Here is a 20,613-nt window from a genome sequence, read left to right as displayed (position 1 = left end):
AGGTTGCAGTTTTTGCCTGAGTTCAGTTTTGTTTCTTTGACCTCTTTTATGAGCTCAACATTTATTAGTCTTGTAAATATAATTTTTGGGGGTTAAATAAATGGAAACTATATTTTTCTAATAATTCCTGGGCTCCTCCTGTTTTTCAACTCGGTCCATCACAATAATATAATGAGTAAGACAAACATGGGAGAATAGCATAGCGTGCTATTGGATCACTGTGGTATTGTGTCACTTCCTGTTCTTGTTTTTCTGCAGGTTAATCTGTGCAGCTCATTCAATTACAAGCCTTTATCTCGACCAGTCGTGGCAGATGGCCGCCCCTCCCTGAGCCTGGTTCTGCTGGAGGCTTCTTCCTGTTAAAAGGGTTTTTTTCCTTCCCACGAGTGCTTGTTCACAGGGGGGTCATCTAATAGCTGGCTTTTTCTCTTTATATCGCAGTCTTTACCTGCAATATGAATAAAACTGAATAGAATTGGAGAAAAGAGTCCTCAATTTTGCACCAGGAGTACTACTTCAGTCGTAAACAGCTTTGTTTTTGACACCAGAACAAACAAACTCTCAGAATCAGAGGTTCTTTGATGGTTCGTTTATATTTTTTGGAGCAGTTGCAGTCTGTTTGAGGCAATAGAAAGATTCACAATTTCTCTTTTTAAAACACATTTGGTCTAGCAAAAAAAAGGTCACCGACGTTATATCTCCATACAGGTCTCATAGTAAGTTTTCTCTGCCTAAGGATCACAAGGACATACATAACGTTCTCAGTTTCCAGATGCTTACTAACAAAAATACAGCACGTCTGCTTTCCATCCAGTGTGTGTTTGTGGTGGTGGGGCTGCTGCATTATGAGTGGCTTTATCAAGCATTGGAAGATGACCTCTAGGACTTCTAAACAGCAGTGAGTAGGGAGAACCAGGGTCTGGTGTCACCTTTTACAATTTAGCCTTCTTCACTTACAGAAAAAAACAGAAGAAAGAAAAGAAAAAAGATATTTCAGTTTGACAACAAAATGGGCATGCATTGACGGGTGCATGTTTTGGTATCTGAGACCAAATCATCTAAAAAGCAGAGGTGCACTGGTGACACACTCCAGTGCGTCAGTGCAGCACGATGGGTGGAGTCTGAAAACATCTTGTGCACAGACAGAATACAGACGTGTCGGAAATACTTCTCACGGATGTAGCACCTTTGCTAGACTGCCTCAGTGACGACGTGGATCCCTGGGCCCTGGTCTACTCTACTCCACATAGCAACAACATTACTACACAAAGTCGACAATTTTAGTGTGCTGACCAGAAAATTAACTGTGAACAAAATTCCTACATGTAGCTGTTTTTTTTAAAATTCTTTTAAACAAGTCTTTTTTTCCATAATGTTGCTGCTATAAGTGACATCCACATCTGCACATAAAAAGTATATATTTATATTTATATAATATATATCCGTACTCTATTAACAGTTGTTGTCTACCATGAAGTTAGAATTGCCAACCATCTCTCAGAAAAGTTTTTTCTTTTTTTGTACTTCAAACATGAATTAATTTACAACACAGAAATCAACTAATTTTGTACAACTCTGGAGGAAGTGAGGCTCCACAGTCCCTCTGCGATTTTCCTTTTTCTCTTCTTCTTCTTCTTTTTTTTTTCTTGTTACGATTTTACTCGGGAGTTTCGGTGCAGTTCGACGGTTTTCATCCCAGTAAAACACAGTTTAGAAAAACCAAAGCATTTACAAAGTGGCATCGTTAGAACGGCGAGGATGTTCAGCTGAAAACCTTCAGCTTAACTTGGACCCTTGAATGCACCGTCAACACTCCCCTTTCAGCTGAGGGGAAGTATCCCTCGTTTGGCACGGTTATATACATGATGAACACAGGTCACTCAAAGGAGGGGGGTAAAAGCAGGGGAATGGTGTGGAGAAGATGCAACGCTAGCCTAAAAAAGCCCAAAAAACAACCTTTCTTTAGCAGTTCTGGCAGCTGTACTAACTGTAGGGCAGTGGAAAGGAGCACCGTGACCTTGCAATTCATATCCAGTGTTTCACATTAGCAACATCCATGATATGAGTTCTGAAAGTCTGTGTGTGTTTGGGTAAGGGGGCGTACTTGGTGAGGAGGTGAGTCGGAACCAGTGGCAAAAGGCCTGACATGACACAGAAAATAGTGCAATGTACAGTACGCAATGCATCTCCGTAAATGTACAGTGTACATCAAATACTATACAATCAGAATTAAAAAAGTAGAAACACAAAAAAAAGTGTTACAAATGACCAAAAGTCTTTCTTGCCCAGAGAATACGTCACGCTGAAGCCACAGACAGAAAGAAAAGTTTTGTGTGACAGACGTCCTATGTGTCCTACAGTTCTTGTGCTTCACTTTACTAAAACCCATGGATGCTATACCACATATTTACAGATTCCTCTTGGGGTATCTCTGACTCGCTGCAAAACATCTCATCCTCAAGTCCACCAATCCACGTTTATCTTTCATCGTCCTTCTTCATCGCAAAACCGTTTGCCAACTTTTGCTCTCGCGCTTCCCTTTCATGTCCCGACTCTCTTCTCTCTCTCCGGGTTAGTCTCTGATTGACATTCTGTATCCAGAGGCCTACAAGAAGCGGGCGCTCTTTCTGTCTGGTGAACCTTCTCTACCACTTGTTGATCACAAACGAAACACAGAAAGAAAATGTGTCGGTCAGTTTGGTTGGTGGTGTGCATGCACATGCTTGGCCACTCCTCCATTTGCTTCTGGTCCTCTCCTTCCTCTCAGAGATGTCCCTGAAAGGAGTGAAATGTCTATCAAGCTTTCTGCCCGCGTCTCCTTTCATGCGCTCCATCCTCCCCCTTCATCATCCTGCTATCTATGATGCTACTCAGGAACTACAGGGGAGGATGGGGAGGGAGGAAGGGAACCTGTCCTTTCATCTTCTTTCACTCCACCTTTAAGCCACCCCCCCTTCACTTCCGGGTTTTCTTTTATCCGTACTCTCCTCCTCCTCCCTCATCTCCCCTTACACCCAGGAATCTGGTGAGGCTGGGTAGTGGCTGGTCTCGTAGTTGAGCTCGCTGTAGGGCCGCGAGGCTGAGTAGAAGTCTACATAGTTGCCGGTGGACTTGAGGCCCTGCAGGTGCATGTTAAGGTCACCCTGCGGGGGACGCCCTCCAGCATGAACCTGGTTCTCGTAGCAGGCCTGATCCTCGTAGTTGCTGCTGTCAGGTGGAGGAGGATTTTGGAAAGGGGGGTAGGGTTCTGATGGCAAGCCTTGAGAAGATACCTAGAAAGAAGGAGAGCACAATCATTACAAATGACCACTCATGATTGGTCCAAGTCACCACAAGTGAGAGTGAGGGGAGTACTGGGAACCATGAGGTTTCTCATGTGACACTGCACATTGCTATAGAGTCGTCCACCATATTGGATGTGATACAATACAAAGCTTCCAAGCGATTGCTTTGGTTGCTAGCAGATGTCTACTACAAACTACTAGATGAGTAGCAGTAAAATCTGAAAAGGTGTGACACAAACAGGAAATGGAGATGTTCACCTTCAAGTTAAAAGCTGTGCCTTAGGGCTCACATTTCAAAAGTTGGAACTTTAACTTTGAAGGCAAATTTCCAATTTGTGTTGCACTTTTTACAGTTTCACTCCAGCTCAGAGAGCAGCTGGCCAGTATTTATACACAAGTCCATCACTTCTATTCAAACTACCACCGCAACAATATGCTTGTGACCAAACCAACCACGAGGAGCTTTTTTTCCATAGCAACAGGTAGTTGACAGATGGTCATGCATCCGTCTTTAAGCGTTTGATTGGGACCCTGTTCACTTGATTCTACGTAGTCACTATTATTGTCAATGCCATGTCCAAATAAGGTAGCATCACATGGTTAGTGGTCACATGTCTGCAAAACCTCAATAAAACTGAGTTCTGACATTCCTTCATCAAAGTGGGTGATGGGTAGCGATTAGCTTTTACCGGCAACACCATCCAACCAAAGACTAGACTGTGAGAATAACTGGAATTCACGGGTGTATTGCCATAGTGCTTAAACAGCATTCTTTATAGGTTTACAGTGACCTTTTAGGACGTCATAGTGTCTTTATAGTATCACTATTAAAGCCTTTACGATTCAGTTTCACTGTGATATTTCCTATTCACCTAGAACTATACAGCAGATCTTCCTCTTAAAGGTGAGATGAGTCATAAAGAATTGAATAAAGCTAGCAGCGCAGCATGGAAATATTAATGCTTTCTAGTCTATCAGATGCTGAGTGTTGTGGGTTTTCAAACATTTCCTCAGTGAAATCAGGGCATCTTAAACTATTGAGTTCAAATATAATCACTAACCTGTCTTTGGTGTTTTTATTTTTTCCTCTCTCTTTACACTTTACTCTTTACATCTTATTTTTATTCACACCTGCTTCTTGTAGTGTTAGTAATTCATTTCATGAAGGAAGGAACCTTCTGAGTTTATAGTGGACATGTATAATGGCTAATTTACACTATGAAGCCCTGCTCCCAAAAAATGACATAGATTTACCGCTGTGCCATCTTGTGCCAGTACAGAACGTGATTTCACTGGGTAGGGTGGTTGGTGATAAGAGATAGCATAAACAAATGTAAGTCTAAATAGTAACAATAACTCAGTGGAAAAAAAGTCCTCCACACTGTCTTCATTCATAAAAGCCTTACATTATTTTTCAGTTTCAGTGCAGCTGGCCAAACAACAAGAAACAACAGCAACAAACACTTACTGCTAAAGAGACAGAGTGACAGTGGACGGTATATCCTTGCTTTTTCAACATAAAACTCATTTTTGCAGATAGGGGCAGTTCAAAGTGACCCCCTTATATTGCTTTTTAGTTTCAGTGCCCTTGTTTTCTACTGAGTTATCAATTGTGTCACTAGTTTGCTAACATAAACTAATGTAAGTCTATTAGCCACAACCAGCCAACCAACCCAGTGATGATTATGCTAAACATGTTCTAAAAACGTTAAGCCGCACAGTGTTAAACCTATGTTAGTTTTTGAGAGCAGGGCTCCATGATGTAAATTAGCCTTTAATGCTGGTGTGTCAGGTAGAGGTAACAAGTCACCTTTAGCATGTACATGAAACCTGATTATGGAATGTGTTTCCTAAAGAAAGGGACTTTTCATACCTGATTATACTTCAGGTCATCAGTTGGGGACACATACGCTCCTCTGTGTAGTGTTGAAGACCCACCGGAGATTTGACCTGCAGACACAGTGAGGATGAGTTCATGCTCTAAATCGTTTACTCAGTTTTTATAATTAAAGTAATCAAATGGGAGTAGGCTGTCAGTGGTATCAGCTGGACACCTGCTGCATTAACATTAATGAAGAGGATGATGAATGGTGATTAAGGAGAGCTTGGATTTTTTTGTTTCCCATGTAACAACTGCTCTTGGTGTGAACTCTCTCCAAGGATAGACCGCATACAACAATGAAACCCTCGCTGAAACCCAGGATGTTGACAACAAGATTAAAGCTCTGTGCTGATGGTGATGTTGGAAGAAAAACGCTGCTGATAATGAAAAGTTCCTTATAAGATATGATGGTGCAACAGCCTAAGGCCTTCCAATGGGAAGATTGGTGTTAGAGGCCAGAGGCCAGAATTGACTTAGCTCAATGGACCAGAGAGAAAACACAGACACAGCTTTCAGGTGTGCAAAGTGAGCAGACAGCAGAGGTCAGTGGTCTCAGATGCTAGTTGGGTAGTCATAAAACGATTCATTGATAAGTGGCTGCTCATGTGAGTCTGCAGTATCTCTAGGTTTCTCAGTCAAAGCCACCCTTCACCTGACACATCCAATTTCAAAGCACTAACATAGCACAGGTAGAAATACTAGCTTGAGGACTCATAAAGGGACTTCACTGACCAGTTGGTCATGTCACTGTGGCTACATCCATCTTTTATATACAGCCTATGCATATAATCAGGGGTGCACATAAGTGGTCCGCAGGTGTGCATTCGCTGTCAAAATAAAAGACGCACACCAGATAAGAAGTTGCAACGTGCGTTTGCGTACATATAAAAGGCAGTGTTTTTGTCCACTAGAGTGGGATTTTCACGGCATATTCTGCACCACATCTCTGTGCGTTCATCATTTGTTTGAAGCCAGCTCACCTCCTGCAACCACTTTTCCGAGAATACGCGCTTCTTTTGTGGTTCGGACTCCTTCTGACATTTCTTTGGGGGTGGAGGAACACCAAAGTAATTGCTTAAAGGAGCTTCTTTGACATCTTTAAGAGTTCTAAACAAATGTCTGTCCTCCTCCAGAAAATCTTATGTACGCAAACGCGCGTTGCAACTTCTTATCTGGTGTGCGTCTTTTATTTTGACAGCGAATGCACACCTGCGGACCACTTATGTGCATCCCTGCATATAAGAAGGTTTATGGTTGGAGTGGCTTAAAATGGAAAGATTTAGTCTAATTTATTGGTGTCTGTTTGTCCAGACAATTTTTATAGAGAAATTTGAAGCTGCTGCTAGCAGTCTGTTAGCTAACCAGCTAACTAACTAACCAGCATCTCTAAGACTCTCACACTAACTAGCTACATCTTGATTAAATGTATTTTGAGTCACCTGTGATGTTTTTGCACAATGTCAGCTTTAACACAATAACAACAACCTACTGAACAAAAAAGACATAACAAGTGTGATGTAATAAGCACTGACAGGTGGATTTATCTTTGGGCAAAGCTAAACTACAAAAATGAAAGTGGTTTTAACCTTTTCACTCTCTCTCGGGATAAAAATAAATAGTTTCCCATGAAACGATTCCTTTCATATCTCTTAACGCACACTCCTTTATACTAAAACCATCACCTCTGCTGGAAACAGCTTTATGTGTGTTTGTGACAAATGTGCAGTTTGGAATTCCTACCCGCCATGGCGTCTTTCCGGGATGTGTGCTCGCCCTTGCTGCTATGGTAACTGGCATTGCCAGTTGACTCGTAGTCTGACTTTCTCTCCTTCAATGCCATCATCTCCCTGGGGGACGCAGGAGCACTCGCTACATACACACACACACATTAGATCAGTCAACACATTATCAATACAGATCAGGAAGAAACTACAGAAGGGAGGACAAGTGTTTGCAACACAGTCGAATCCTTTCAGAGCAACGTGAACTTGTTCAACACTCTGAGCTCTTGCATTTACCTGCCAATGAAAGCAAAGAAGTCTGTGGCTTCACTGTATGCATTACTTGCTCTAACCATCACTCTGGAATGAGTTAAAAACAGGGGTACTGGGAGCAGCTTTGACTGTGGCTCTGTGGGTTTGGACCATTTTCCACAAATCTTTAGCTTTTTGACCAGGCTGTGATTCAAAGAGGTAAATACTGAGTCATCCCTCCTCCCTATGTCGGCTTTAGTCTATCCTCTCTGTTCTTCTTCTTATCCTCTTGCTGCCTGACTGCAAGCCCCTCCTATATATTCTCACCATTTCAGACTCCCATTGGCTTATTAAGTTCTCTTGTTGTTGGTGACCTGAAAACCTTTTTGTACCCAACAGGCATCCTGGAAGTATCAGAAGAAATATAAACACCCACAGTCCGAAAAAAGAGAAGGGGATGATGGGATCAGTGACGGTGACAATAAGTTGGATCTGGTAAGCCATGTCGGCAATTGATTTGGTGCCATATGGTTTGCTCTGATCTACAAATCACATAGAAGCTGCTGGTTATGACGCCTGTTTGTGTTACTGTGCCTGTTTCTTTGCCTGTTATAATCCATTTAGTATTGATCTAGATGCTCATTACTGCTCTATTGGCACAACAAATCTGTTAGGTTTTGTATTGTTGATTGTCATTTACGCTTAGAAATATTTAACCATATATGCTTAGAGGTTTAATCAATTGTGTCGTGATAGGATGTGTGATTTTTAGCAGGCTGCAAAGGCTACATTCTGGGAGCATGGGAAGAGGTCGTACCTTGTTTTATTGTTTTACGGTAGGATTAACGTAGCTATGTCAGTTTTAGTCTAAGTGCTTTTTTACATATAGATGAACTGTTGGATTTTCCAGACCAGCAGGTTAAGGGAAGTCGTTTATGGGGCCACACTCTGACCCCCCCCCCCCCCCACACACACACACACACACACACAAAGGCAAGGTACTCTTTGTGTGTATGTATATGTAGTATGTTAATGAACTTATGCATATTCATGTAACCTCAATAAAAGAGCAGTGTTACGGGGGAGCGGACGAGAGCAACTGGGGTCAAGCGAAGAAACGGCGTTTGTCCGGTTCTCTCCCGTGCACGAGAAACATGACTACTTCGTGTCTTGCTTGCTGTGTAATTATATTGTCTTCAATGTTCCAGCGAATAGGTTCAAGCTACAAACCTATCAAAATCCATTGTAATATCAGCATCTAAACACCCAATCATCGACTTTTATTGAAATGCATTTATTCCTATGGTGTTAAATACAAAGGAACTATTTCCTTTATGTGCATTTGAAAATGAAGAGTGAAATTAAAGAAAGGCTCAGTGGACAATCTGTGACTGCCTGCAAAATTTTACAAATGTGAAATGAGTCTTTATCATACTTATTTCTATTTTGCCGGTTTGTCAGCTGAAAGGCTCATAAATCCAGCCTTGGCTATTGTTTTTAAAAGTAGATGGCTAATACATGAAAAATGTTCAAATGCTCTTGCATGAAGTCATTTGAAATTATTTTTGAATTATGCATTAGCTCACAGTTGGCAGCTGTAGCTGCCTGGCTCTGTGAATGACAATAGGACTATATTCTATATATTACAGGGTGGATTTCTATGAAACTTGGCAGTCAAGGTCATCATATAAACCTCACTGACTTTGTGATCACAGACTCCATCAGCAGGTTCCCACTTTTGGCTTTCTGGGAAATCTTGCGACACCTGATTGCCATTAAATTGGGCATTATATAAGAAATTTCTTAAAGGGTTTTTTATTATCTTCATTTCCCCTCCTGTAAGAAACCTGTATTGTTCATTTAAGCTCATTAAATGCTAAAATATCATCTCATTTTTCATTTAAAATGTTTTGTCCCTGGCTGTGAGTAAAGGCTGTGCCCAAATTTGACTTGAAGGCAATATACTAATTGTGCATTTCTTGTGAACTGCTTTCACAGTTTTACATAAAAAAGTAATAAGGTGGTTTTGAATTAGCCAATACAAAATATATTTCCTGTTGAAAACAAAAACTCACAGTATCTCTAAACTTTAATTTATTTCTTGACATAATAAGATTTTTAAGCCACTGTCTGCCCAGCTCTGTTAATGGCATCCAAAATATTAATACAATGGGAAAATGACCCATGGGTACATCTGTGGTGGGAGGGGAAGTACTAAGTTTGAAAGTCCAACATGTCCAGTCCACTAGGACTAACTCACATCTACACAGTGGATGATAATTGAAACAACTGGTTAAAGGAGATTAAACAGATTTTATAACTGAACACCAATTTAAATGAGATCTTAATGACTGACTTTGTGATGCCTTTCTCCTCCATAAACAGCTTCACACATTTGGCTTTCTGTCAAATCTTGTGACACTGTTTCTATTAATTCCCATTAAATCGCTGGTGCAGACATTTAAAGACTATATGAGCAATTTAACGCTAAAAGCGCGACATAAATGCATTGGGTGTTATTTTAAAATCATAATCACTGGAAATGGAGGAATTGAGGTTGCAGACGTGACATTGAGAGCTGTGAATATTGGCTGTGGTGATGATTCCTGCTGACCTACAGTTCCTTTAATTGCTCTTTGAGGCTGGCTCCAAATGATAGTTAATCCTCATAGACTGCCACATTATAGATGATATAAACATGTTTACAGCCAGATATGAAAAACTGCTTTAGTCATAGCAAATTTCACGCTTAATCTATAGGAAGGGTATTTTTTACTAATTGTACTATAAGCTTTAAAGCTGTGTATGAAGCATGTGGCCACTTTGGCAGGTTGAGTCTGATGCAGGCAGCTGCAGCTCAGCTTCACCTGCACTAATTAAAGCCATTAAACAGGATCTCCCAACAAGTGTTTTTGGTGTGCTGCCTTTTATAGTAACAGCTAGTCCACGAAGACTGTGCTCCAGTTGTGGAAAGTGACATTTTTGTACTTTATTTGTATGATGTGTGTGTCTGAGCGATGCATGTATATTATAACCAAACCTCCCAGCACTAATTATGCAACATTGGCCATAAAAAAGGAAAAAAAGAGCTAAGAGTGTTTTTGACTCCACTACTAAACACATCACTAATATATTCTCAAACACATCCACACTTCTGTGCACTTTAGGCACTTCTTCTGTCACACTTAGAAGCCGATGGATGAAATGAATTTAGTATCTTGTGAAAGGACACTTTGACAGCTGCCCCAGACAATCTATGCAAGCAGCAAACGGGCTTCACATGTTTTCAACCGCAATTCCACCACCCACGTAATTGCTGTCGCATTAATGTGAAAGCTTAGGCAGCACATGCACAGTGAGGAGATGCAAATGCATGTTATTAAGAGCATTATAATTTCTCAATAAACAATTGATAGCTTAGATAAATAAGTAAATATGAGGCACTCCCATTTTACATTGTCACGGGATGAACTGTATCGATGAATGCTCTTCAAGGGTTGTGTGTCTTACACAACGTGATCACTGTCAAAGTGTCTCCATCAGCCCAGAAACACGGAGGCCTTGGAGATGCTCATTATTATTAGTCAAACCTTAACTTAACACAAGGGCGGGAAACTTTTTTAGTGCAAGGATTTTCCTTGACAGCGGAGTAATTTACCAGTGGTCACTGTAGTGTGAAGGTTGAAGCACAGTTGAGATATATCGGAGCGCTGCTTGTTTGTACTGTACTGGTGGAAAGAGTGATGAATGGGAAGATGGGAGACGGGGATGTGTAGGCTCACCTGATCGATTGTTGGGCGAGGTCCGCACAGGAGAGATGGAGGGCGTACGAGAGGAAGAATAAGGTCGCTGTCTGTCTCTCTCTATCGTGGAGGAGGAGCCAACAAAATGGTACTGGGAATAGCCGTCCTGCCGGAGACCAAAGTGAAAGCAAATGAGGAGGAGAAGATTTGAGGCAGTGTTTAGTTACCTTGCAATGGTTTTACATGTAATTGCACAGATTCTGGATTTATATACCCAGAGTACAGAGGCTTTACCTTTTTATAGAGGCTGCGCAGGTCTCTGTATTGCCACATGCTGTTCAAGACTTGAGATGCAGCTTTCACCACTTTGGGACTATGTCTGGGAATTCAGCAGAGAGGAAAACAAAAAAACACAACGTAAAGCTCGACCGTCCTCTGCTCTGTTTGGGTAGACGCCGTTTTATAAAAACACCACAGTTCAGAATAAAAAAGAAAAATACACGAAATGGAGACACGCATGTAAATCAGCATCTCATGCAGCCTTCGAGGAAAACGTCTTCTTCATCTTCTCTGATGTGCCACTTAAATGTTCATAGGACAAATTGCATAATTGTTTTTCTGATTGATTTATTAGCCAATATTTCATTCTGTTTCCCCCAAGTGACTAATGACTGTGGGTTTAATTGGCTCATATGGCATTATCAATGCGTAGGAAATGAAACTTTATTTCTTCGAGACATTTTGATAATGTTGTTGTTTTGGATTCTCAGATTGCGGGCTGTGTAATTTCAGCAACACAAATAGGGAACACTGGAAAACTGTTCTTTGAGGAACAAGACAACTGAACTGGTACCTGTAATTTTATCTAAATGTGAGTCTAATAATAAACACACTACTAATTCGTTTTAGCCTGTTATCTATCATGGAGAATTGAATGCCATGTTAGGATATAGACATAAACAAAACAGAAAAAGCACACAGCAGGTGCAACATTTTTTCTACATGACAAAAATTAGAAATGTATACGATATGCAGTTAGAACAAAAGTGAGCTAAAATTACAGCTGAAGTTATGCTACATCATATTATCTATATCCATATTCACTCGCTTTTATCTGTAATCTTTGTCTGCACTTTAGTCATTCCTCAGTGCCAAAATCTAATCATAACACAGCTGACCTGCTGCTAAAACCAACTTAGCAGATGTCAGTAGCTGTCATCTAGGAATTTTAACTTTGAGAACTCCCACTCTTTGAACTTCTGGTTTCCTAGGGACCGCTTTTAAATCATATATCTAATTGCATTAGGGATGTGCCTAACTATTTGACTAGATGTTTAAGCACTGCTTCCTCTCTTAGCTGGCAACAACTGATAAAAATAACTCCCAAAAGGTTCTGTTCATCTGGACGTAGCGTTTTCAGTGGGAGAAATGTTCCGTCACTCATTCAAGTGACTTCTTCAGTCTCAGCTGACTGCAGGTTTCCCCAATCTTATAAACAGTACATTTTCACAATGACTGAAATTAAAAACCACTGAATGAACAATGGGCTGGGAGGTCAGTCTCTTGATCATTAATATGAAAATTCTGTACCATTCACAGAGTTGGGGAATGGCTGCAATCACAGCATTGTGAGATGGCGAAAGACGTACCAAAATGCAGATAAGTGATTAAATGTTTCTCCCACTGAAAACGCTACGTCCAGATGAACAAAATCAACCTTTTGGGATTTGCTTACCTGGATGATTAAGCATGCATCAAGACAGAAAAAAATAAGATTTAATTCATTGCTGATTTTAAGATATTATGCAACCAATAGCCACTACGCACAGCTTCAGCCTTAGAAAATGAGACAAGAACATCAACGAGCAAATTCTTAAAAATGCTTGTTGCACTTTTTCAAGTTTTGCTAACGCTTGACTAGGGCTGAACGATATATCGCATTTGCGATAATATCGCGACATGATCAAGTGCAATTTTCTAACCGCAAAGGCTGCGATTATACTCTGGACATGTCCAAATTCATGGGCTGCATCCTCCTGAGGCCGCATTTGTAGACCAATTACGTCACAGCGACGTGCCGAAGGCTGTCCAAATTACTACCATATCCCAGAATTCATAGCGCGGCCCAGCCAAACTCCAGTTTCCAGCAATGGCGGCCGCTACTAAGTTTTAAAATTACTCATACTAATCTTTCTGGGTCACAAAATAAACTTTTAACATATTTTCAGGCGAGAAAGTAGTTGTGTAAACATCAAATATCTGCTCGGTTTATCAAGATATCCCATATTTGCAAAAGTGCTTCGACGTTTTCAGAGGCGTCTGCTACCCACCAGCTCGACAGCTAGCCGGGAGCTCGAGGGTTACTGATGCGGCCGAGAACGGCACAACTCCCGGCACATCATTTTCCGATCACCGCGGAGTTTCGCTGCTCGGGTTAAACGTAATATATAAGTCACTTAGACAACCTAAAAATGTTATTGTTGGGCTTTTTTCAGTGTTTTGTTTGTTCGTGAGTAAATCGGTTTGGCTGAGATTAAAGTTATTAGATTAGATAAAATAAAACTTTATTAATCCCCCGGGTGGGTTCCTCCTTGGTTTTCACACAGCTGACTAAACGTCAAACAGAAAACTTATTAAACAGAAGTATGAGACAGTCGAGAATTTACACCAGTGTCTGGTTATATTTTAGATAGCAAGAAGCAGACGGCCAAGTTTATTAAACTCCACCGAGACAGCGGTGACGCTAATCAGAACTAGACCGTCCAATTTCACGCCTTTAAATTTTAAAGGCGTGTTTGTGTGTGTGTTTATACAATTGCTATTATGTTTGCACTTTATGTGTAATGTTACTGACTGCAAAGATCAGTAAGATGTGTGTATTTTTTATTTATTAGTTTTATTTATTTAATATTATTTTTTAATTGAATGACTGTCTAGTAGTTCACAGATGTCGAAAAACTGAGTGTGGTAAAGCCACTGATTTTTTTTATGTATATTTCTGCAATCTGCACATTGTACTGACTTTCATTTTAATGTTTACACCAGGGTTCCTTGTCAGCACTTTATGCTCAGATGTTTGTAAGCTAAAAATAAACTATTGTGTATGTTCAAATATACTGTTGTGATTGAAGAAGTTAAATAAAAATGTCAGTCATCAATTCATGCATCACCTCATGTCATCATAACAGAGGTCTGTCTTCCAGGAAAGAACAGTTTAAAATTAATGTAATATAGTATTGGCCATACTATATGATGTATTGCTTGTCTTTGTTTAATAATACAGAAGACAAAGACCTTAAAAAATAATCGCATATCGCATCGCAATCGCAATATTGGGGCAAAAAAATCGCAATTAGATTATTTTCCATAATCGTTCAGCCCTACGCTTGACTATTTGTTAGCGAGTATTTGTAGACAGTAAGACAAAAAGCAGACACACAGACCAGCAGACTTCTTTAGTATTTTGAAAGAGAAAATGAAGAGCTGTATACTATTCTGCAACACAGTCTGCACAGGCCAGTGGCATGGAATGAAGGTTGCTAATGTTAACAAATCTAACAATAGCTATAATGCAAACAATGGGGCGATCATGGCTCAAGAGTTGGGAGTTTGCCTTGTAATCGGAAGGTTGCCGGTTCGAGCCCCGGCTCGGACAGTCTCGGTCGTTGTGTCCTTGGGCAAGACACTTCACCCGTTGCCTACTGGTGGTGGTCAGAGGGCCCGGTGGCGCCAGTGTCCGGCAGCCTCGCCTTTGTCAGTGCGCCCCAGGGTGGCTGTGGCTACAACGTAGCTTGCCATCACCAGTGTGTGAATGTGTGTGTGAATGGGTGGATGACTGGATATGTAAAGCGCTTTGGGGTCCTTAGGGACTAGTAAAAGTGCTATATAAATACCATTTACCAAATCTGTGTAAATGCAAAGCCATATACAAAGCAAATGCCACACATTTCAGTGACATTTAAAATAATATTTGGTTATTAAAGAAGCCGATTGTTCACAACTATCCCACAGATGCATCATTATATAGCGCAACTTCTAAAACTTAAACTTTACTTAAATTATTTCTCTCCAATTAATCTTTCTTGGTTAACTACAATAATAACCATCAACGTGACTATTAAACCCCATTTCTACTAGACTGCTCAAATACGTCCTACCATTTATTAATGTTTCAATCATAAATATCATCCATCTTTATCAATGCGCATGTATATCTCCAACCTTCTTTTCAACAATTCTTGAAAGAGTCATTGTAAAACAGCTAACTGATCATCTGGTGAGTTCCACAGGGTTCTGTGCTGGGACCATTTCTATTTACATTCCCTTAGGCAATTATTATTAGCAGGCATAGCATACATTTGTTTCTATGCAGATGATACCCAGCTTAAGATATCTAACAACAGTTACTTAAAAAGCCTTCAATTCTACTTTTAGGAAGTAGAACCAGAGTAGAACCTTCAGCTTTCAGGCCCCTCTTCTGTAGAACCAGCTCCCAGTTTGCATTTCAGAGACAGACACCCTCTCTACTTTTAAGATCAGGCGTAACAGTTTCTTATTTGATAAAGATTATAGTTAGAGCTGGATGGAGGTTCTCAGTCATCCAGGTCATCGTAGTCTGGATGAAGCAATCCTGAATGATTCAGCTACGACTCGGCGACAGCCAGCAGCTTCCAGCAACCACTGCTAAATGGTTTTTCCCTGGTTTTCCTGTTTCTATAATTTCCAACATAGCAGACAGCTTTTGAGCATTGTACACGACATTTCGTGAGAAACCTCAAAAAGGCAGCAGCTAAACGTAATCTTGACAAGTCTGGCAAATTCGAGGATTTGTAGCAATGGGAAACTTCCATGGCTGGATCTTCAGTTTTATAGATGCTACCTTTAAATCCTTTAAATAGAATGAATACCTTTAAATTAAATAATTTGTATTGCTTTAGTGCACAGTACTGTAATATAACAAACAAAAGCCTCACATAGAGCAAAGTAGTTACTACAGCACAAGCTGCAAGCACTGTAAGATGTGGACGGTAAATATGTTTCGTTGTAGCAAGTTAAACAAGTTAAAATTATACTCCTTGCTCTGCGCCTCTGTGTTCTCTCTCTTTATAGACTGTCCAATAAAAACAATGTAGGTGTGTGGGTAAACAGACTATGCAGGGAGCGCACAGGGTACAGACTGGCCAAACTTTAGCTGGATCTTATTTTCTGTTGCTTTGACTGGTGACTCACAGCACTAAGAAAAACAATCACACAGCCTCTGTAAACCTTCTCTCCTGTCTCAGCTCTGAGCCCCTTCACACCAATACACATCTATATTCCTACTCCTTTCTTATCCTTTTGATCAGTCCACCTGTTCGCATCTTGTGATTTAAAATGTGATCAGCGTATAAAAAACTATAAGACGATACAAAGTGTTGGTGCTTCCTCACAACCATGACTAGTTAGATCATTTCTACCGTTTTTATCGTCACCTCCGCATCCTTTTAGTTTACCCCCTCATCAACATGGCATCGTCTTCCCATTCGGCTTACTTGTCTCCCTTGCTGCGGGCGATGCCAATGAGCTTCTCGATGCCGCCAGCGTCCCTCAGGGCTTTGGTGTTCTCCATGTTCTTGGTGATGACCTCATGCAGCGCGCAGCAGATAGCCGTGATGGTGTCATCCGACATGGTCTTCCCCACCAGCCCGCTGTTGCTGTTGGTGCCACCCCCTCCGCCTCCTCCCCCACCACTGCTGTTGTTGTTGTTGCTGCCTCCAGGCAAACGGTGCACCAGGTCCCTCATGGCATATTTACCTTTGGTGGGTGAGAGTGACAGGGAAAGTACAGGTGAGGTGAATAATATATGAAGAAGATACAAAAAAATGTAGGAATGGGAGCGAAACAAACATTTTGTGGAGCTTCTGTGTGGAGTTTGTGTGTTCTTTGTGTGCTTGTGTGGATTTTCTCCAGGTACTCTGACTTCCTCCCACAGTCCAAAAACCTGCATTTTAGGTTAACTGATGATTCTACACTGTCTTTCTCTGTTAGCCCATTATTAGCTGGGATGAGCTCCAGTTCCCCAACAATAGGTGTTATGGATGGGTTGACTTAGGGAGTAATTAAAAATAAACTGACTTATGCCAGGCCTTGAATTGATCAAAACTTTACTTTTTATATGCAAGTTTGTAACCAAATAGTTAGCCAGTTACTGCCAGCCAGCCCTCTTCCTGCTAAAACTGGGTTTAAATCCTGCACTTAGTCAGAAGCAGGTATGGGGCCAGCTCTGTCCAGCTTCTAACAATGCAACGAACTTACAATATTGTTGTGTTGACTTTACAAAGTAAAGACTTTCACACAGGAGGGACAGAAAGCCTATAACTTATTAAGAGGATTCAATTCAATTTGTTGAAGTTGCACAGCTCCTTCACCTTAAACAATTCCTCCACAAGAACAACAATCCTGATGCTCTGCACTAAACTAATGTTGAAACTGATTTCTTTGCTTTGCTTACATCAGAGCTGCTTTTATTTTTGCTATCAAGGTAGAATGCTCAAAGTTTTTGTCTCGACTGTACAAGTCTAACAATTTTCTTATTTCATTGTTTCTGAAATCACCTGTACCTGCTGCATATTAAAAAAAAATCTGCAAGACGATGCCTACTCCTAGGCAAAATACCTACTTTGAGTGCATTCACATGAAGACACAAAGGTGTAACCAATGTAAAGGCCATTCTAAAGACTGGTTTTAATAAAGCAGTTAATATTAGGTTTGGTAAAGAAAACCAGACCCTGGTCCAGCATGCACATTACCCAAGTTTGATGTGGAAAAGGGAAACAGTAGAAGACATCTAAAAAATAAATGTAGTATTAATATGTATTCTGTTCTTCTAACATATTCATCAAACATTATGTGGGAACTTTCAGAATCCCAAAACTTGCAGCAAAGACAGTTTTATTATATTCTACTAAATTTACCCAGTAGAACAATTACCAAAATGTGTTGAACTTTAATCATATGCATTATAAGCTAACAGTAGACTTAAATCTAGTGTAATTTCACATTACTTTCACTGTAATTTCTACTATAGTACAGCATATATTGTGGAAACAGCTGTAAGTCAGTTAAAAAAGCACAGGAAAATAAAAAAGTCACAAATATCAAGATATTTTTCTTCCCTTGTTTCGTTTTTTAAAGAAAGAAGCTTCTGAAAGCTGGAGCTGACTACCACTGAGGTAAAATTGCAGCCTGGCAGGCCTGCTGTCAGACACTGATGGAAACATGACCACGTGATCTCACACAGACTGACTACATTTCCCATGACACCTGAACACTGCTGTCAGGAAATCTTGTCCGCTCTGCTCTCTGGTCTCCATTCTGATTGGGTCATCACCCTGGGGTGGCGGCGGTGGTAATGGTGGTGGTGCTGGGGGTGTAGTTGCACGTCATGACTCACTGACAGTTTGCATGCAGACTACATGTGTTTTACTGCTGCTGTACATAATATATAAGAAGAAACTGTTACTAATTTACAATAAAACTTTACTATTTCTACGTCGTAGCAGGAGCGTTGAGGGACGGCCATGTGACCAGCAAGAATAAGCAAAACCTAACTGGACAAATTTTTGGAGCATGAGCAAAGGAAGAACTCTTTACATTTTTATCCACATCCAGATCAATTTCTTCAATACAGCAAAGCAAGTGATGATGCAGTGCTGCTCTAGGTGACTGCAGTGATACTAGCTACTTCTATGACTGCTGCAGAGAAATGATCTGAAGCATGATGTGCTGGAAGACATGGATAACTGTGAGCACAAAGCACTACTACTATTTTAAAATACACATTTAGTTTTAAGTGATAATTAAGTGAAAGCAATACAATGGCTCAGGTCAGATTTTTCTAACTTTTCCTATTTTACAGATCAAAAAATCAATTATCTCTAGATAATCGAAGCAATCGACAAATAAACTGGTATAACCAATTACTGAAGTTAAGGGTAGATAAGAACCACATAAACACACTGATTTAGCTACTGCCACAAAATTGCAGTACTGGAAAGATTCATCAGTCATTTTCACTGCTCAAATTATTGTTAAGAAAAAACGCTGAGATCAACAGAGAAAAAACGAAAAAGGCTAGACTGTAAAAAGGAGTTTCCTATTGTCACAGAATCATTTTAATTATATTTAATTGTTTTGTTTTTTTTAATTTTATGGCTCCATCAGCTGTGGCGACACCTTAGGAAATAAGGCTGCACCTGGAGGTACTGCAGGTATTGCAACTAAATATCACAGCTAGACGGAAACTCCCCAGAACACGGACTACAGATGCTTTTCTGCTCTCTAATTTGACCAGGTAGAAAAAGACTAACACGAAAGACATTTCCTGTGTATTTATTTATTATACTTTATTTATTTTTAATTAATTCCTTTAATTCATTTTGGAGGGACAATCTTCAATAATCCAAACAGTGAAAAGAGAAGAAGAAAGAAGAAAATACTAGAGTAGAAATATCACTGAACATCTAAAAACAGATCATTAAACCGCAGCAATTCAACAAGGCCAGCTACAAACTTTAAAGTAAAACTAGACAAAGAAAAGAACAGCTGTGAGCCAATGCACAGGGCACAGAAAACAAATCACAATAAAATTAAACCCCCAACAGTTCACTGGTCCCCGGTGATTCAACACCGTAACTACGCCTGTGTCAGTGACTCACTAACTCAGCTTGTTTATTGTGGGAAGTGATTCTCTCATTGCGTGTGAGAAGAGCACCTGCAGAAGCAGAAGAGTGAATATTGTTAGTGCTAGTTATTGTACTCACCGCGCTCAGCTGTAAAGTGCGTGGATAAGCTGATGCTGAAGTAAAGTGATAAGCTGTCATGAACTGTGTAACTGTACTGGCACTGGATTGGTTTAACATTCTGATGTGCGTGTCTCTGATTTTTTTTTAATTATCATGATTGATACCGCTATAATTACAAAGATATAAACACACTGGGAAGTGAACGTCTGCGTTAGTTGGCTCAAAGCAAACCTTTCACTGCAGATGCTATTAATATCTGCTGCTGACAGCTCTGAGGCCTCAGCTACACATGTGTTTACATGATAAACTGCATTAGAAGCACATCACACAACATGGCTGAGGGGAAAGCAATGTGTCCTATCACAATATACCTGCATGCCCCATGGCAGCACGGCACAAAAGTTAACATTACAGCCTGCACACGGACGCTTGCATTCACACAGAGAAACATCACATCGACCATCAGACGCTCAGCATCAGGGAATAAGTGGAAGGAAACATGTGGTGGTTGCTATGGGGACCAGTAGAAAAGCAGAGTTATTACAGACATCACCTAGTCTCAAAGGGAACACGTAGCAGTAAACGATCAGTCCAAGAAACACTACCTTCTGCTTACAAAGTAGAAACAAATTTAAAGACCGATGATGCACTATGTAATATTTTTGCAACTTTTATAGATGCTAAACATGACATTTAAACATGTCTGCAGAAACCAATATCATAAGGATGTACTGAAGCAGGGGAGTAATTCTCTCAGTGCGTGAAGATAACTAGTCTACAGAGAAATTTATTTTTAATTACTCCCTAATATCCAGAAAAAGACCATAAAGATGTTATTCTTCTCCACTGTCAGAGTGTGTTTTTGCTCTCGAAGGTTTGTTTACCCCGTCATCTTTTTCAGACTGTGTAGATTTGTTTGTATGGACAGGTGGGGGCGAGTGTGGCTAC

At 40.4% G+C, this 20,613-nt stretch overlaps 1 protein-coding gene across 9 annotated transcripts in view; it reads right to left on the bottom strand.

The window, feature by feature from the left end:
* Nucleotides 1–574: 574 nt before the first annotated feature.
* ctnnd2b (catenin (cadherin-associated protein), delta 2b) overlaps nucleotides 575–20,613 on the bottom strand; it is a 244,366-nt gene continuing 224,327 nt past the window's right edge. For 5 of the 9 annotated variants that reach the window (XM_085255835.1, XM_085255839.1, XM_085255836.1 and 2 more), the window contains 6 exons: nucleotides 16,414–16,675; nucleotides 11,177–11,270; nucleotides 10,922–11,048; nucleotides 6,907–7,035; nucleotides 5,158–5,234; nucleotides 575–3,272 (listed from right to left, as the gene is read on the bottom strand). In XM_085255835.1, the coding sequence (XP_085111961.1) occupies nucleotides 3,009–3,272; nucleotides 5,158–5,234; nucleotides 6,907–7,035; nucleotides 10,922–11,048; nucleotides 11,177–11,270; nucleotides 16,414–16,675 (953 nt within the window). In that variant the 3' untranslated portion in view covers nucleotides 575–3,008. The remainder of the gene's footprint in view (nucleotides 3,273–5,157; nucleotides 5,235–6,906; nucleotides 7,036–10,921; nucleotides 11,049–11,176; nucleotides 11,271–16,413; nucleotides 16,676–20,613) is intronic. The other 4 variants (XM_085255837.1, XM_085255844.1, XM_085255840.1 and 1 more) reach the window with 1 other exon arrangement.

This window comes from Mchenga conophoros, linkage group LG18 (genome assembly GCF_057382185.1).
Source record: "Mchenga conophoros isolate Kocher_MC1m ecotype Shallow Benthic linkage group LG18, M_conophoros_male_GT1.1, whole genome shotgun sequence".
In the NCBI taxonomy this organism is placed as follows: Eukaryota; Metazoa; Chordata; class Actinopteri; order Cichliformes; family Cichlidae; genus Mchenga; species Mchenga conophoros.
This window is presented reverse-complemented; position numbering and strand designations above follow the sequence as displayed.